This window comes from Grammomys surdaster, unplaced genomic scaffold (assembly GCF_004785775.1).
Source record: "Grammomys surdaster isolate TR1022 unplaced genomic scaffold, NIH_TR_1.0 128, whole genome shotgun sequence".
Taxonomy (NCBI): domain Eukaryota; kingdom Metazoa; phylum Chordata; class Mammalia; order Rodentia; family Muridae; genus Grammomys; species Grammomys surdaster.
This window is the reverse complement of record NW_021604586.1, coordinates 7,229,039-7,246,371: the sequence shown is the minus strand read 5'-3', so window position 1 is coordinate 7,246,371 and position 17,333 is coordinate 7,229,039. Positions and strand designations below refer to the sequence as shown.

Here is a 17,333-nt window from a genome sequence, read left to right as displayed (position 1 = left end):
TTCCTTTCCTTTCCTTTCCTTTCCTTTCCTTTCCTTTCCTTTCCTTTTTCCTTTCCTTTTTTCTTTCCTTCCCTTTTCTTTCTTTCTTTCTTTCTTTCTTTCTTTCTTTCTTTCTCTCTCTCTCTCTCTTTCTTTCTTTCTTTCTTTCTAAATGTCTGTTTGTGTATGTGTTTTAAGATTTATTTATTTTATATAGTTGTCACACGCCAGAAAAGGGCATTTGAACCCATGACAGATGGCTGTGAGCCACCATGTGGTTGCTGGGAATTGAACTCAGGACCTCTGGAAACACAGCCTGTGCGCTTAACCTCTGAGCCATCTCTCCAGCTCACCTCTGTTTTCTTGAGTGGTTGGAATCCCAGTGAGGAGTGTTTGTGGCAGTTGGGTTTTCCCTTGGGTGGTCCCTGTTCCCTTTGCCATCTCAGCCACGGGCTGCAGTCCCAGAGCAGAGACTCCAGTCAAAGGTGAGGAGTATGCACTCTGTCCAGGCAGCTCTCAGGTTTCTCTTGTTTTGATTTTGAGAGAGAGTCTTACCTTGTTAACTCTAGCTGGCCCGGAACTTGTCACATAGAGCAGGCTGGACTCAGATTCAAGATCTTTTTGCCTCTGCTTCTCTTGAATGCTGGGATTGATGGCGTGTGTCACCATAGTTGGTCTTCTCGTGTGTTTTGAGAAAGGGTCTTACCCTGTAGCCCAGGATAGCCTTTCACATTCATAGCAATCTTGCCTCATCCTCCCCAAAGCTGGAATTACAGGCATTTACCCATCATGCCTAGCTAAGTTGGTATATTTCTTAGTTGGCAAAGATGATTTTCCAGTGGTATGAACTGCTTTTATTTCCTGTAATCTACCCTAGACAGGTAAAATTTAAATCAAAGATAAGACAGAAAACCTCAATTCCGGGCTTCCTTATTTTGATCTTTAAAATCACGAATCAGCCAGTTTGGATCAGTCAGATGTGGTGGCTCATTCCTCTAGTCCCAGATCTCCAGAAGCAGAGGCAGGTAGATATCTGTGAATTTGAGGCCAGCTTAGTCCATACACGAGTCTTCAGACCAGCCAAGGCTACATAGTGAGACCCTCTCTCAGCCCCGCCTCAAATATAAAATTATGAATCAGTTTGGTTTTGTCATTCCTCAGATGTGGTGCTTCCTTTGGGTGGTAGTTTAGATATATATAATCCTAGCCACCCTGACTGGGTTGCTGGACTGAGACTGAAGCTGAGTTGGGCAGTTTAGCAAGATGCCAGTCTCAAAGCAAAAGAAAGCATAAAGTAGAAATAAAATCTTAGAAGTCTTTACCAGCAACTTGGCTTCTTTAAGTAGTTGGATAAACGCTTGCATCTCAGTCAGGCGGGCAGCAGCAGGCTTAGGAGTTCACTGAGGCCAGGTGCTCTGCGCATGTGCAGTTCTGCAGTCTGTGCACACACGTACTCCCTTGAGCTGGGTCAGCAGGAGCCACTGCTGTTTGGAGACCTTAATGCATATAAATTACTTTGAATATTTTATCTTTCAGGTCTTGTGCAACTGTTAATTTCCAGGGGATTTCAGGAAAGCTCAGATCCAAGAAGACTTGTCGAGCCTGAGAAGACAGCCCAGGTAGGAAGGAAAAGTAAAGGCGGGAGGACAGTTGGGCTTTTTGAGACAATCTCGTGTAGACAAGGATGATCTTGAATTTTCTTTTTGTCTCTCTGTGTAGCCCTGGCTGTCCTGGAACTCACTCAGTAGACCAGGCTGGCCTTGAACTTAGAGATTCACCTGCCTCTGCCTCCCTAGTGCTGGGTTTAAAACTTGTGCCACCATGCATGGCGTGAGCTTGAATTCCTAATCTTCTTGAGTCTACCTCCTAAGTGTGTTGAGATTATAACTGTGCACTACCACTTCCGATTGTATGATGTGCTAGGGACCAAACCAAAGGCTTGCCTCTTTGTAAAGTTAATCTGCCTATATGCCTGCCTGTAGTAACCCCCCACACTTTCTGTCTTTTTTTTTTTCTGTCTGTCTCTCTTATACACACACACACACACACACACACACACACAGCAGAACTTACGTGGATTTATTAAGGAAATGAGAAAGAGCTCGCAAGAGTGAGGCAGTTTCTTCTTTACCTCAGCATAGCAAGGCATTCTCCTGTGTATTGCCAGCATGTGACTGCTCAAGAATTAATTACCAAGTGGATTTGTGTTCTGTTGACAGGTTGCCACTGATGTACTGCAGAGAATGCTGGCTTGTAAGTTGTTTGCTCTGAGCCTCTGGATATAAGTGACTCATTCCCTTACTACCAGTTCTAGCAGATTATGTATGTATGTATGTATGTATGTATGTATGTATGTATGTATGTATGCATGCATGCATGTATGTGTGTGTGTATGTATGTATGTGTGTGTATGCATGTATGTATATATGTATGTGTATGTGTGTATGTATGCATGTATGTATGTGTGTGTGTATGTATGTGTGTGTGTGTATGTATGTATGTATGTATGTATGTATACATGCATATGCCTCTGCACAGAGGCCATACAATGGTGTTACTTCCCCTGTAAGTAGAGTTAAAGACAGTTATAAGCTGTCAGGCAGGTGCTGGGAATTGAACCTGGGTCGTCTGAAGAGTGCCCTGGCTGTCCTGGAACTCAGTCTGTTGACAAGGCTGGCCTTGAACTTAGAGATCTGCCTTTCTCAGCCTCCCGAGTGCTGGGATTAAAGACAGAGGCAGAACGCTAACCTTGCACATTCCGTCCCTAGACCCGCAGAATGTCTAGAGCGATAAAGTCACCAGCTCCGTTCAGCATCCACAGTTCTTCGAGTTCTCTTTGACTCTTCAGCTCACAGATCCCAGTGGTCAGACGGGACTTAGATAGACTGACAGACGTGGTGTTGTCCAAGGAGATTCTGGATCTCCAGAGACCTATGACAGACATTGGCCTTTTGTCTAAGAATGTTGGAGTGACACAGGACAGGGACCCTCATGGGACTGATCTTGTTTTTCCTCCCTGTGTTCTGTCATCAGTTTCACTTGACACCCTGGATGCTGCTCCACAGACGACTTTGGATCACCAGGCAGTGAGTGGCTGGTACGTCTGTGGGGCCTGCTGTTCCTGTGAAAGGTGTTCTTGCTTCACTAGGAAGCATGGCGTCTTAAACCCTTGGGTGGCGGCAGTCACGGGCTGGGTACTCTCTGCTGGTTGGTGACCTCGGGGAAGATTGTTGCTGAAGCCCAGGAGGTCTGTCCAGCCTTTCCTAAGGTGGAGCTAGAGATCTCTTTCTTATTGCAGAATCCTGTTCAGCCTCCAGATTTCTAGGGTGTGGGACCCCAAAGGCCCTTCAGCCCTACTTTTTGTCATGTGTCTGTGACCTCCCTCTCATGTGTCTGTCCTCAGCTGTGGTGTATAACTTTCCTAGTGTGTCTAGTCTCCCGCCTGCTTCTAGACTCTTGATCTCTTCAGATGGCTTACTTCTGTCTTGATGAACCCACATGTCCCCATGATTCACTTTTCCCCTGTGGCTTCACGGCCTGGGAGAGAAGTGCTTTCCAGGATTGAAGGAGGGTGAGTCCCACTGGTTCTCAGATATACATGAACCAGGCTAGGGACACCCCCTCATGCCGTTTGCAGGATTACTGTATACTCCGGACATACATGCTGTGGTATGGTCGCAGAGGATTCTCTGAAGAGCTTCTTCAGTCATACGCTAACTCAGATTCTGACGCACAAGCCTGTGCTGAAAGGTGGGCCGCCGCTCCATGGCCGCAGTCTGCCCATTTTGGGGTCTCTTCTCCTATCCCCATGGTGGAACTCTCACAGAGATGTCAGTGACCCTTGGGTAGGCATGTGGTTCTGTCCTCCTCAGGCTCTTGAGCGCCGAGACCCGGGGGTGAAATGGAATGCTTTAAGACCCCTTGAGATCATGACACTATCCCCGAGTCTGGCATCCTTGTCTGGAACCAGAATCCCTCTGATTCTGAAGAATGACCTCAGTTAACGAAAGGAAACGGTCGTGTCAGCAGTACTTGAAAGAATTAAAACAGTTGACACTGAAACTTTTAAAAGACAGGGTATTTCAGTCGGTCGGTTGGTTGGGTTTGTTCTTTTGCTTTTTTAATAAATGCTGACTTGAAGTTTTCTGTTCTTCCTCCCCAGTGTCTGACGCCATTCAAATGCAGAAAGAGTGGAGCTTTGCAAAGACACACCATCTGCTCACGGATCTGTACTGCAGGGTGAGTGTGGGATTGGCGTACTCTGTAGCGGGATTTCAGGTGTAAGACTGGATCAGACTGGTTCCTGTGGGCGCTCCCAGTGTGAGAAGGTTCAGGAGTCTCTAGCAAGACAAGAGTCCTCACCAGGATTGCAGTTCAGGATCAGGAGACTGAACTTGTCATTGGGCAGAGCCTTTCCTTCTCAGAATTCTTCCAGCCAGTGCTGAGCACCGCAGAGAGGAGAAACATGGCGGCCACTGTCGTGGCTCCTCATGGAGTCTGCACTTCTTTGGTGTTGGAGTGGAGGGGCTAGACAGAGCAGAAGAGCCGGTCCCCGCCTGGCAGTGGTGTACTTGGGTTTTGAAAGGAGCTGGGGCTCTTATTCCAGGTTTTGGTGACACTGGGTCCAGAGGAGTCAGTTGGCCGTTTGCAGGAAGTCCTGGAGACGCAGGAGGTTAACTGGCAACATGTGCTGTCCTGTGTGTCTACACTGGTTGTCTGCTTTCCCGAGGCGCAGCAGCTGGTTAAAGGTGTGTGTTCACAGGGGCCCTGTGATGCTGTTGAGCATGCGTGCAGGTGATTTGCGTGCAAATGTGAATTTCATCCCGCACAAAGCACATGACTGATGCCGTCACTCACTAAGAACTTAATAGAACCCTGTCTGTGTGTGTGTCCGTTGATGTGAGTCTGAGGCAGCTTGTATCCAGCATGAGGTGACTGTTGCCATGTAAGAGCCCAGCTCAGATACTCAGTCACCTGCAAAGCTCTTGTTCTGTGAGTGACCCGCCCTCGTCTGCCACTGACTGTGTCCTAACCTCACAGATTGGGTGACCACTTTGATGGCCCGGGCCTTTGAGAGCTACCACCTAGACAGCATGGTCACTGGGTTCCTGATTGTGCGCCAGGCTACTCTGGAGGGCCCCTATGTGTTCCCATCCTATGCAGATTGGTTCAAGGTGAGTCACCTGGGAAGCCGGTTCTCTGACGAGCCAAGGGTTTTGATTGGGGTGGGGGTGGGAGCTGCTGACCTCAGTGCAGCAAGCTTGGTCAAGGCCGATCCTCACGTGTTTCTAGAAGCTGTCTACTACGATCTGCGTCCTGAGGAATCACCTGTTGGGTGGAATCTCCTTTTCTGGAACCTTCCTAAGCTGGGAGTCTGCTCAGCAAGAGCAGGAGCAGCAGCTGCTCTGTGTCAGACACGCTGCTCCGTTCTTTCCAGAAGGTTCTGAGGCGTGTGCCTCCTCCTTACACGGACCCCATTTGTGTGTCCATCTTCTGCGTTTGGCTGCAGCCTGTGTTTTTTGTCTGTGCCGTGCTCCTGAGCCTGAGAGTCACGAGACTCACCCTGCAAGGGCTTTCAAAGTACAGATCTCAGGTCATCCCTGGCCTGTCGAGGCTGTGCTCCCAAGGTGAAGTCTGCAGGGAGGTCCTTGGCCAGCTGGTGTGGATACAGGCTTAGGCCAGTAGGTTGTGTGTGCGTGCGTGTGCGTGTGCGCACTGTGGGTTCCAGGAGTCAAACTCAGGTTGTCAGGTTTGCACAGCAAACACTTTTACCTGCTAAGACATCTTCTGCATCCTAAATTAACCATTTGTTTATTTTAATAATAATAGTCGTAGTAATTTTGAAACAGGGTCTCACTATCTGGCTTTGGCTAGCCTAGAGCTATGTAGACAAGGCTGGCCACAAACTCAGAAATCTACCCACCTCTGGTACCTGAGTGCTGGGATTAAAGACATGTGCCACCATGTTCCACTTCATATTTTTATCTCTGTGTGTGCGTGTGTGTGCGGGCAGGGTGGGGGGACGGTGCAGAAAGAGAGGGAGGGAGGAAGTGAGTTTAGTTTTGTGTTTTGTTTTTTGAGACAGGGTTTGTGTAACCTTAGCTGTCCTGGAACTCAGTCTGTAGACCAGGCTGGGCCCAAACTCAGTTCTGAACAGCAGGTGCCCTTAATTGCTGAGCTATCTCCTTAATCCCTCCTTTTAACCTTTTAATTTAATTTTAATTTTATTATTTTTCGTGTATGAGTGTTTTAGTTGCATGTGTATCTGTGTACCTGTGTGTGCTTGGTACCCATGAGGCCTGAGGAGGGCTTTGGATTCTCTGGAGCCACCATGTGGGGTTTGAGAATTGAACCCGCGTCGTCTGGAAGAGCAGCCAATGCTCTCACGTCTGAGTTTTCTCTCCAGTTGTCCCTTCTTACTTTACCTTTTAAGATCATCAAGATATAATTTAGGGCTGGGGCGAAGGTTCAGTGGGTAAAACACCTGCCACACAAGCAGGACTCCACATTCAAAAGCCCAGAAGCCAGCTAAAGTCAATAATGCACTCCTCCACGGCGGCATGCCCCTCCTCCATGGCGGCACGCCCCTCCTCCACAGCCCCTCCTCCACGGTGGCACGCCCCTCCTCCACAGCGGCACAGACCCTCACGGCAGCATACACCTCTGGTTGAGCACTCCTACAGTGCAGTGGGAGCCAGTGACACAACCCCCAGAAGCTTACAGGACAGCTAGCCCAGCATATCCCGGTGACAAAAGACCCTGTCTCAAAGGGAACATGGAACCTATGAACAACACTATTTTAAAGATATAATTCATAAGCCAGGTGTGGTATCCCACGCCTTTAACTCCAGCAGAGGTCATCTGCAGTCGGGTGGCAGAGGTCATCTGCACTCGGGTGGCAGAGGTCATCTGTAAGAGGAGCAGGTGCCGTCAACAGCTGAGCTGTCTCTTTAGCCCCAGAAAAGAACTGTCCTGTCCCAGAGTGTCAATGACTTCTGTGACCCCAGATCTAGGTGTGTGTCCCTTGTCTCTATGGCTATTCTAGTAGTTAGAAAACAGCTGGGAGCTAAGTGGCTTCGGCAGCCTTGAGTAGACCCAGCTCGGTCTCATTCCGGATGTCGGGGTGCTGAGCTGTTTCTCTTATATGTAGCACAGTTGGTGTCTCTGACCTCAGAGACTAGCAGGGCACTGTCCACAATTCACTTCTGGGATTTTTTGATTGTTTGTTTGATTTTGGTTTTGGTTATTTGAAATAAGGTTTCTGTGTGTATCCTTGACTGTCCTAGAACTCATTCTGTAGACCAGGCTGGCCTTGAACTCGGGGTTCCACCTGCCTGCTGGGATTTAAAAGGTGCATCACCATTCCTGGCTGAATGGTGTTTTAGTATCAGCAGTCTAACATGCAAAAGAATTGTCCGATCTTGGCAAAATGTTTGCTTCCACAAAACCATCACAAGGCTTCAGTTCATTTGTGGCTTAATGTTTGGTCTCAAATGTGCCTTGCCCGTCTCACGTGGCCTGCATGGCCGAGGTGTGTATGGTTTAGGAGTGGGTTGGGCAGTTTCTGCATGTGGTCGTTCATGTATGACAAACTCTGTTTTGATTCATTTGTTCCTACATGCCTCAGCCCTGTACTCTCACGGTATCCACAGGTGGCCGGGCTGCCTCAGGCTTGACCCTTGTTCCATGACTTCAGTGTCTTTGGTTGGAGTCAGGGGGCAGCCATTTGGGCCTTTTTCCTTGGCTGCCTACCATAGAGTGATATTTCTGGTTTTGGTGAGTCTGGAGACAGAAATCAATGTGTTGAAGAGTGTCTCAAGCTGATGAAATGGACACATTTGTTAAGAGCCTCTGTGTTCCTGATACTCAGAGGATCCCATACTTACTATTTTTGTTTGTTTTGTTATTGTTTCTAAGACATTATTGTTTCTTATGTAGCCCAGGCTGGCCTCAGACACACTATATTGTTGAGGATAAACTTCCATCCATAGTACATCCATCTCCACAGAGTGCTGGGGTACAGGCTTGTTTGTTTGTTTGTTTTTAATCACACTTGTGTTTTGGAAGTTGCTGGGGATTGAACTTAGGACATTGTGTATTCTAGATAAACACTCCACCAGCTAAGGTCTATCTGTGCCAGCTAGGCTATGTCTGTGTCTACACCACCTGGCTGTATCTACACCAGCTGGCTGTATCTGTACCCTCTTTTTGTCAGTGTTGTCTTGAGACAGGTTTTCATGTTTAGTCCAGTCTGGCCTGGAACTCTCCATGCATCCCAGTAGCACTCCTCCTGCCTCAGCCTTCCGAGCACTGGAGTTACAGGCCTGAACCACCACATCCTGCCCAGAGATACTATTCGCACAGCAGTTGTGACTTCTCTAATAAACTTGGCTCATCCCTGGCACATTTTAAAGTCTCGGAACCAAAATTACTTCTCTTTTTTCAGCGGTAGTTTTGTGTCTGGGCAGATGTAGGTACTGAGCTCTTGTTGGCCAGCACAGTGCAGAGCGGGCTCCTACTGACAGTAAGTGGCCCCTGGGTGTCTCTCTCTCTCTCTCTCTCTCTCTCTCTCTCTCTCTCTCTCTCTCTCCAGGAGTCGTTTGGGAGCTCTCATGGCTACCACAGCTGCAGCAAGAAAACACTGGTCTTCCTCTTCAAGTTCCTGTCTGACCTCGTGCCCTGGGAAGCCCCTCGGTACATGCAGGTAAGGAGCCGACAGCTGCATCCTGAGGCTGTCTGCTTGTGATGTCCTATCTGAGGGTTGCCCTAGCCTCCTGTATGTAGATCAGGTGATGCCTAGCATTGAGGTACAGTGAGCCAGTACAGGCACTCAGGAGTCACCCACACATCCAGCTCAGGGGAAGAGAATGTATTTTACCAGTATGCAGTAAAGTGCCCACCACATTGGGCTCTCAGAAGGATGAGCAAGTCCAGATGGGGTCTGGGAAGATGCTGGGGAGGAAGAGCGACTGGGAGATCAGTAAATGCAGGACGGTCTGGTTTTGCCTTAATAAAATGATACGGTTTTATGTGTTCAAGTTCTAGGTCCTAGAGAGGTGGCTCAGTGATTTGTCCTTCCAGAAGACCCGGGTTCAATTCCTAGCACCCACGTGGTGGCTCATAGCTGTCTGTAACTCGGGTTCCTGGGGAATCTAATGCTCTCCTCTGGTCTTTGCAGGCACCAGGCGCACCCACGATGGGCAGATATACACATTTTTTTTTTTTTTTTAAAGATTTATTTATTTTACTTATGAGTACACTGTAGCTGTCTTCAGACACACCAGAAGAGGGCATCAAATCTCAATACGGATGGTTGTGAGCCACCATGTGGTTGCTGGGATTTGAACTCAGGACCTCTGGAAGAGCAGTCAGTGCTCTTAACCACTGAGCCATCTCTCCAGCCCCCAGATATACACATTTTTAATACATATTAAAAACACCCACACATATTAAATTTGATATAAAAAAACTTCATAATGATACCCCCAAATTTACAAAGGTCATTTCTTCTGGAACTTTTTGTTTTCTTTTTTTAATAAAAGGAGTTTATGTAAGTCTGCCGTTGGACTATTTGTCACAAATCTGGGATGTGTAAACTTTGAATCCCAGCATGTAGGAAGCAGAGGTAGGATCACCACAAGTGTGAGAGAGAAGTCTGCTTGGCACAGGCATTCTGGGACAGCCTAGACTACTTTGTAAGACACTGTCTCAAAACAAGAAGAGAAACAACTCTTGAAGCCGGAGATAGTGGCACAGTGCTGTAGTCCCAACATTTCGGAGCCAAAGGCGGGAGGATCATAAGTTCTCTCTAGGCCAGGCCTCCACAGCAAGATGCTGTCTTACACTCCCGAAGGGTCTGAAGCTGGGCATGGTGGTATAGGTCTCAGCCACTCAAGGCCTGGGCGTGACACCATAGGAGCCCAGGAATTCAAATCCATTGTGAGGAGCCGTGCACACCATCACAACCGAAAAGGGAAGGCTTGGCCATGTTACTTTTCTTACGATCCGCTAACCCCGTGCCTCCACTTATTTTGGGGCTGCGTACCTGAGGCTCTGATGCTCTGTTTAATTTACCTTCCAAAGAGAACAGGGGTATATGAGCAAAGGGAACAACACATTTCAGTCATGGCGGGGAACTAGAACTGATCCTGTCTTCTTGCCCCAAGTCTGGACCCTCTTCTTCATGTTCACTATTGTTTGTGGCCAGGTTACCCGTTCCTTAAGACTGTCAGGTGTGTTATAGATAATAGTGCCGTGACCGACACTCTCTCGAACAGGCACACACGCATGCACACCCACGCAGCCACACCAGCATCATTGATGTATCCTGTCTTGAGCTCCTGAGTGTCTCAGCCCCCAGCTCTGAGATGCGAGAGGTCTGGAGACCGAGAGCCTTTCTTCCCACTCTCTGGCTCTAATCAAAGATACATGGAATGTGAGGTCATTGTGCAGACCTGTGAGCAAATTCTACCTGTGTTTCCTGTTGTTTTTTGACAAATCCTCTTCTTCCTCTCCTCCGAGCTCTCCTCGTGCTGTTGAGATGGCCGTCTGGCTCTTAGCCCCCACAGGACTCATGGTTCTCCATCCTAGCACCTGTGGTCAGTTTCCTATAAACTCAGCCAAAACTGTGAGGCATGGTTGTGTGATCACAGGCCTGACTCAGCATGGACCTACTGTCTGCTCATGCAGTGTCCTTTCTCTCTCTAGATGACAGGGACTGTGGTGTGGAGCTGCTGGCGTGTCCTCAGAGCCCCATACCTTTGCCTTCCCTCTCACTCACAGAACCAGCCACAGTATGGTTTTCTTCATTTTCTCCCAAGAAGGAAGGGCCTTCTCTTGTGGGTTTTTTTTTTTTTTTTTTGAGACTGTCACTATATACCTCTGGCTAGCCTAGAACTTGTTATGTAGACCAGGCTGGCCTTGAACTTGAATCTTTTGTGTGTGCTGGGACTACGGGTGTGCATCATTACAACCGACACCTTGTGAGGTGATTTCAGTAGTTAGACATCTCATGCCTGCTAGCACTATCTCTTACCATCAACACTGTATCCCATTAGCTTGTACCGCTCAGGTCCCAGGGAGACGAGCCATGCTCTCCCGTGGCCTGACACTGCTGTGCTGTGTTCTCTTGTAGGTGCATATTTTCCACCCACCCCTGGTGCCAAGCAAGTACCACTCCCTCCTTACAGACTACATCTCCTTGGCCAAGACAAGGCTTGCTGACCTCAAGGCAAGTCTGGCCCCTCCCTAGCCTTGCCTGGGGGCACCCAGTGCCCATCTTTGTACTCACATGCTTATCCCTCTGAAGGTTTCCCTGGAGAACGTGGGACTCTATGAGGATTTGTCGTCCCCTGGGGACATTGCCGAGGTAATGAACACTGATTTGGGTTGACCTTGCCTCTGGGCTTGAGTATTTTGGCTCTCAACTTCCTCCACTTGGTTCATCTCTAGTGAGTGAGGCTGGGCTGGCTGTTTTCCTGAAAGTGTTTTGTTTGTACTGTCTTTGATACCACTAGCAGAGGCGAGTGGCCATGCTACAGTGAATGTTCTTCGGGATTTGTTAGTTTACATTTTTTAAATTTAGTTTAATTTTATTTATCTACTTTTTTTTGTTGTTATTCTTTTATCACAAGGTCTCTTTGTGTAGTCCTGGCTGACCTGGAACTTGATCTGTAGACCAGGCTGGCCTCAGACTCAGAGCTCTGCCTGTCTCTGCCTCCAGAGTGCTGAGATTAAAGGCGCCTGCCCACCAACCGACCTGACCTGATTTTTTTCCGGTGCATGATCAGAAGTTAGAGCAAACTCATAGGAATTGGTTCTTTCTTCTCACCTTGTAGATCCTGAGGACTGAACAGCTTGGTGGCAAACACTTTCCCTCCTGGACCATCTTGCTTGGCCCATTTTTATTTTTTATAGAATATGTCAGAGGGATGGGCTGCGCATGTGCACATGTGGAGGTCAGGGGACAACTTTGTTTTCTCCTTCCTGAGGATCCAAGAGTTCTCTTTCAGGTTTCCCAGGTGTCTACAGCAGGCACCATGACCCACAGCCATTTTGCCTCTCTGTTTCTCTCTTCCCCATTTTCTTTGTGACAAGATTGTGTAGCCCCAACTGACTTTAAACTCCTCAGCCTCCTGGGTACCTGGATTATTTGCCACCATACCTAGCTTTGACATTTAATAATTTTTTGTTTTTTGTTTTTTGTTTTGTTTTTTTTGAGACAGGGTTTCTCTGTATAGCCCTGGCTGTCCTGGAACTCACTCTGTAGACCAGGCCAGCCTCGAACTAAGAAATCTGCCTGCCTCTGCCTCCCAAGTGCTGGGATTAAAGGCGTGCGCCACCACCGCCCAGCCAATAATTTTTTTTTAAATCTCAAAGTTAAGCCTCTGTTCTGGCCTGGCCCGTCCCACCTCTCCTGGAAGAGTGGCAGGTGGCGGGGAGGGGGAGAAGCAGAGGCTGGAGCAACTGCAGTTGAGAAGTTGGCACTGACTTTTGGAGTTGAGCTGGACCCGGGGGACCTGGGAATGTTCTGGGTTGAACAGTACCCATCTCACCCTTTACCTTTACAATGTGTAAAACTCAGGGCAACAGGAACAAGTTGGTGCCAGTTTTTTCTGCTTCTTTACTTGCTTTCAAATCTTTCTCTCTCCATCCCTGTATGGAACTAGCGTGAGAGCCAAGCAGTCCAGGATGTTAAGAAGGCCATCATGGTGTTTGAACAAACAGGGAAGATCCCCATGCCCGTCCTGGAGGCCAGGTAGGAACAGGCTGCTGGGGAGCGCCTGCTGCATACAGCATGTTCAGACATGGCCATGCTGACCCTACTATAGTGGGAGTCTTGAAGTCGGTCCTCTTTTGGTCTCAAGGTCACATGGGGATGAAAGGGTCATATTCGATCATGGGAGACAGGTCGGTATGGATGCTTTGTCAAAGATGAGGTCTGAGGTGGCATAGAGTGAGGGCAGGTCTATGTTTAATTTTGGCACTGAGAAGTTTAATGAGAAGTTGGCACTCAATAAGAATGTAGAACAGGCTGGCTTCGAACTCAGTGCCTGCCTCTGTCTCCTGGGTGCTAAGATTAAAGGCGTGTGCCCCCACATCCAGCCTGTGTTCACTTCTGCGACAGCACATGGTACCCTCGCTATTTGAAACAGGCAATAGAATGGTACCTATTCGAAGCCTGGGGAACTGGGTAGCTCTATTGAATTCATTGTGAGCCCTGAACATCTTGTATTGTGATTGCTCTCAGTGTTGGTGACCTGAGCCCAACTCATCACCTCAAGGCAGAAAGATCACAGTGGCCCCAGCGCAACCCTCAGGGCCTTAGAACAGTGAAGATGAAAACCCCATAAAACCACGGCTGAAGCCCACGTGTGGTGGTGCAAACCTTTACTCCCAGAACTTCAGAGGCAGAGGCAGGAGGATCTCTGTGAGTTTCAGGCCAGCTAGCAATGTTGAGATATTGAGATATTGTCTCAATAAAACAAACCATAATAAACCCCACATGACCAGTATAGGGCCTGGCCAGGCCTGGTGGCACCCACTTATAACCTCGGTGCCTGAGATGTGGGTGTGGGTAGAGCAGGTACTCAGGGTTTTGTCACATTAGTGTGTTTGAGGCCAACAGGGCTGCATAAGACTGAGTCAAATCCAATAGGAAATCCTCGGGGTGTGATTGTCTTGGAGGGAGAAGCCTTTCTCCTGCGTTCATCATGGTGTGTCTTCCTTTTTACGCCACAGCATATTCAGGAGGCCCTACTACGTGTCGCACTTCCTCCCCGCGCTGCTTGCACCGAGAGTGGTGAGTACATCTCGGCTCCAGCCATGTCTGGGTGTTCTGTTCCCTGCCCCTACTCACAGGATTGCTCTCCTCACAGCTCCCAGAGGTTCCTGACTCCCGTGCGGCCTTTATAGAGACCCTCAAGAGGTAAACAAGACCTTCCACGGGGGCTGCTCTGCGTCCAGTGGGTTTTTGGTCGGTTGTTTGGTTGTGTGGTTGGGTAGTTGGTTTTTGGTTTTTCGAGACAAGGTTTCTATGTATAGTCCTGGCTGTCCTGGATTCGATTTGTAGACCAGGCTAGCCTCAAACTCATAAATCCACCTGCCTCTGTCTCCTGAGCTCTGGGATTAAAGACGTGGGCCACCACACCAAGCTTTTCCAATGGGTTTTAATGGGACAAATACTTTCAGTTCTTTTATAGAGAGAATTTACCACACATGTGTTTTATTCTTAAGATATTTGGCTCCAAATTAGTTGGTCATGATCTTTAAAAAAACCAGACTGGTTCTGGCTGTAGCTTCTTCCCATCACTCTTCACTGAGGTTTCAGGATGATTGATCTGGGAACTAGAGCCAGTGTATCGATCAGTCATGGCAAGAGGTGGATTTAGAAGGGTTAGGGACCCTGGAAGGCCCCCCGTTCAGAGACGTAGGAACGACCTCTGGTTATGTATAGAGGATGCAACCTCATCTGGCTTGTCAACACAGTGGCCTCCAGCAGCCAACTGCTTCATAGCTGAAAGGTCTTCCTGAGGGATGTGGGAAGCTACCTCGAGTTTTCGTTAGATTTAGGATGTAACGGGCCCACAAGAAGATAGAAAGACTACAGAGCCTGGAAGGTACAGATTCTTTTTTACATTTTATACTAAGATTCTTCCTTCCTTCCTTCCTTCCTTCCTTCCTTCCTTCCTTCCTTTCTTTCTTTCTTTTTTTTGTTTTTCGAGACAGGGTTTCTCTGTGTAGCCCTGGCTGTCCTGGAACTCACTCTGTAGACCAGGCTGGCCTCGAACTCAGAAATCCACCTGCCTCTGCCTCCCAAGTGCTGGGATTAAAGGCGTGCGCCACCACCGCCCGGCCTAAGATTATTTCTTAGGCCAGTGAGATGGCTCAGTGAATAGAGGCGCTTGCTGCCGCTCTGGACAAGCTAAGTTCAATCCCCAGAACCAAAATGGTGGAAGGAGAGACCATCCCTGGGATTCATGTTTATTTTTATATTTATCATCGTTTGTTTATTTACTTATTTGATTTAGGGTATCACTTAGTAGCTCTGGAACTCAGAGATTCCCCACCCCCATGCTCCACCCCCCATCTCTGCCTCCTGAGTGCTGGGATTAAAGCATGTGCCATCACTCTGGCCTTTTTTATATATAATATTTAAAATATTTGGAGTCCTTCCTCCCACAATGTTTCCTGAGACTTAGCGTATGTAAGAGCCACAGATAGGTAAAGGGCCGTGAAGCTCCATCCTTTGTACTCTGGACGGACATTGCAGTCATGACCTTCCGAGTGTGGTTGGCTGCAGCAGCCCACATAGACAGGCCCTGTCTACAATCAGTCACAGAGCAAGGGCGTCATGGGGCGTATTCCTTACTGCTCAACTGCTGGTCATTGATAGTTCCTGGAAGAGGGAGAAACACCGTCCCGAGCTACTGCTGAGCCCATAGGCTCCAAGGGAATGTCCCCAATCCATGTCACCCTCGCTAAACTCAGCGGGTCACAGAACTAAACAAATAGACGTGAACAGGAGAAAGATCTGTAGATGAGGTAACGGGGAGGTGGGGGGCGGAGTAGTCAGATTACATCACAGGCACGTGTGAATTTGTCAAACAACAAATTTAAATAATGAAAGGAGACTCAAATGCCTGGAAACGGAAAGCTAACCTTAAAGCATCTACCTAAATATCACCCGAGACTTTTTACTTTAACTGGTCATATAGTAAACTCAAAACGAAGCAGAAATATTAGCATGACCTCTGTTGGAAGGATATCATGCAAACATATAAAGTTCTGTTTTTAAAAAACAAATCCCACTCCCAGCACTTGGGAGGCAGAGGCAGGTGGATTTCTGAGTTCGAGGCCAGCCTGGTCTACAGAGTGAGCTCCAGGACAGCCAGGGCTATACAGAGAAACCCTGTCTCGAAAAACCAAAAAAAAAAAAAAAAAAAAAAAAAGAAAAGGAAAAAAAACAAATCCCACAAGCCGTCTGTCTTAGTTCAGGTTTTACAGCTGTGAGCAGACACCATGACCAAGGCAGCTCTTATAAAGACAACATTTCATTGAGGCTGGCTTACATGTTCAGAGGTTCAGTCCGTCACCATCATGGTGGGAAGCATGGCAGCATCCAGGCAGACATGGTGCTGGAGAAGCCGAGAGTTCTTCATCTTGATCCAAAGGCAGCCAGAAAGGGGCTGACTCATCTACACTGGGGCGAGCTAGAGCAGAGGACCTCAGGGCCCACCCCCACAGTGACACACTTCCTCTGACAAGGCCACACCTAACTTCCCATGGGCCTGGCATATTCAAACCTCCACACCTTCCATGTGTTGCTGTCTTTTGAAACAGTCTCATGTAGCCCACACTTGAACTTGTTATGTAGCTAAGGTTAACCCAGAACTGCCGATTCTCCTGTTTCCAACTCCCAAGCTCAGAGTACAGGTATCCACAGGACACCTGGTTTTATTTGTTTGTTTTGAGATAGGTCTTACTGTGTAGCTCAGGCTAGCCTCTCTACATCTCTGTCTCCTAAGTGCTAGGATCACAGGCATGGACCACCATGTCTGACTTCAACTCCATTTGATGCCTGTGTCTCTCAGGTACCTTGGCTGCTTTGAGTATCTTATAAAATGAATTGGGTAACTACTTTCTGTTTGCTGGAACTGTTTGTTGAGTCAAAGATTCTGCTCTGCTGAAAGCTTAGGAGAATGTGGTATGAAAACATTAGTCAGCTAACTTTTGCAGAGTCATAGACACTGGCTGTGGACCCAGTTTTGTAAATGACTGTTAGTTTAGTCTGGGCCTTTCTTTCTTTCCTTCTTTTGTTCTTTCTTTCTTTTTGTTTTTTTAAGGTTTCTTCTATTTCAAGCTGAGCCTATCGGTACATCCAGTACTTGAACCAGTAGAGGCAGGCCCATGTCTGTGAGTTTGAGGATAGCTTGGTCTTTATAACAAGTTCCAGGTTAGCCGGGGCTACATAGTGAAACATTTTCTCATCAAAGCAAAACAAACACAAAAAATTTTATTTCATCCAGTTTTGTTTTGTTTTTGTTTTTGTTTTTTCTTCTTGTGATACTGGGAATAGAACCCAGGGTCCTGTATGCACCAGGCAAAGGCTCTACCACTGAGATATCCTATCCACACTTCCCTCACTGACAGTATTTGTCACAATGACGTAGAAGTGTTGAGAGGAACCAGGGCTGTCGGTGTTTGCAGTGTCGTTGGCCACAGCCACCTGGCAGTGTGGACTTACCCAGGCGTCTCACTGAGCAACATGCAGCTCTGGGGTGCCACTGGAAAGAGAGAGAGAGAGAGAGAGAGAGAGAGAGAGAGAGAGAGAGAGAGAGAGAGAGAGAGAGAGA

General features: G+C 47.9%; 1 protein-coding gene across 1 annotated transcript in view; it reads left to right on the top strand.

Annotated features, from left to right (window-relative positions):
• The window catches only part of Fanca (FA complementation group A), a 52,935-nt gene that overhangs the window by 7,692 nt on the left and 27,910 nt on the right, over window positions 1-17,333 (top strand). The window contains exons 8-20 of the mRNA XM_028752768.1: window positions 1,516-1,598; window positions 2,199-2,232; window positions 3,013-3,076; window positions 3,617-3,729; window positions 4,142-4,218; window positions 4,586-4,727; window positions 5,020-5,153; window positions 8,573-8,683; window positions 11,114-11,209; window positions 11,288-11,347; window positions 12,648-12,736; window positions 13,720-13,780; window positions 13,857-13,906. Of these exons, the coding sequence (XP_028608601.1) occupies window positions 1,516-1,598; window positions 2,199-2,232; window positions 3,013-3,076; window positions 3,617-3,729; window positions 4,142-4,218; window positions 4,586-4,727; window positions 5,020-5,153; window positions 8,573-8,683; window positions 11,114-11,209; window positions 11,288-11,347; window positions 12,648-12,736; window positions 13,720-13,780; window positions 13,857-13,906 (1,114 nt within the window). The remainder of the gene's footprint in view (window positions 1-1,515; window positions 1,599-2,198; window positions 2,233-3,012; window positions 3,077-3,616; window positions 3,730-4,141; window positions 4,219-4,585; window positions 4,728-5,019; window positions 5,154-8,572; window positions 8,684-11,113; window positions 11,210-11,287; window positions 11,348-12,647; window positions 12,737-13,719; window positions 13,781-13,856; window positions 13,907-17,333) is intronic.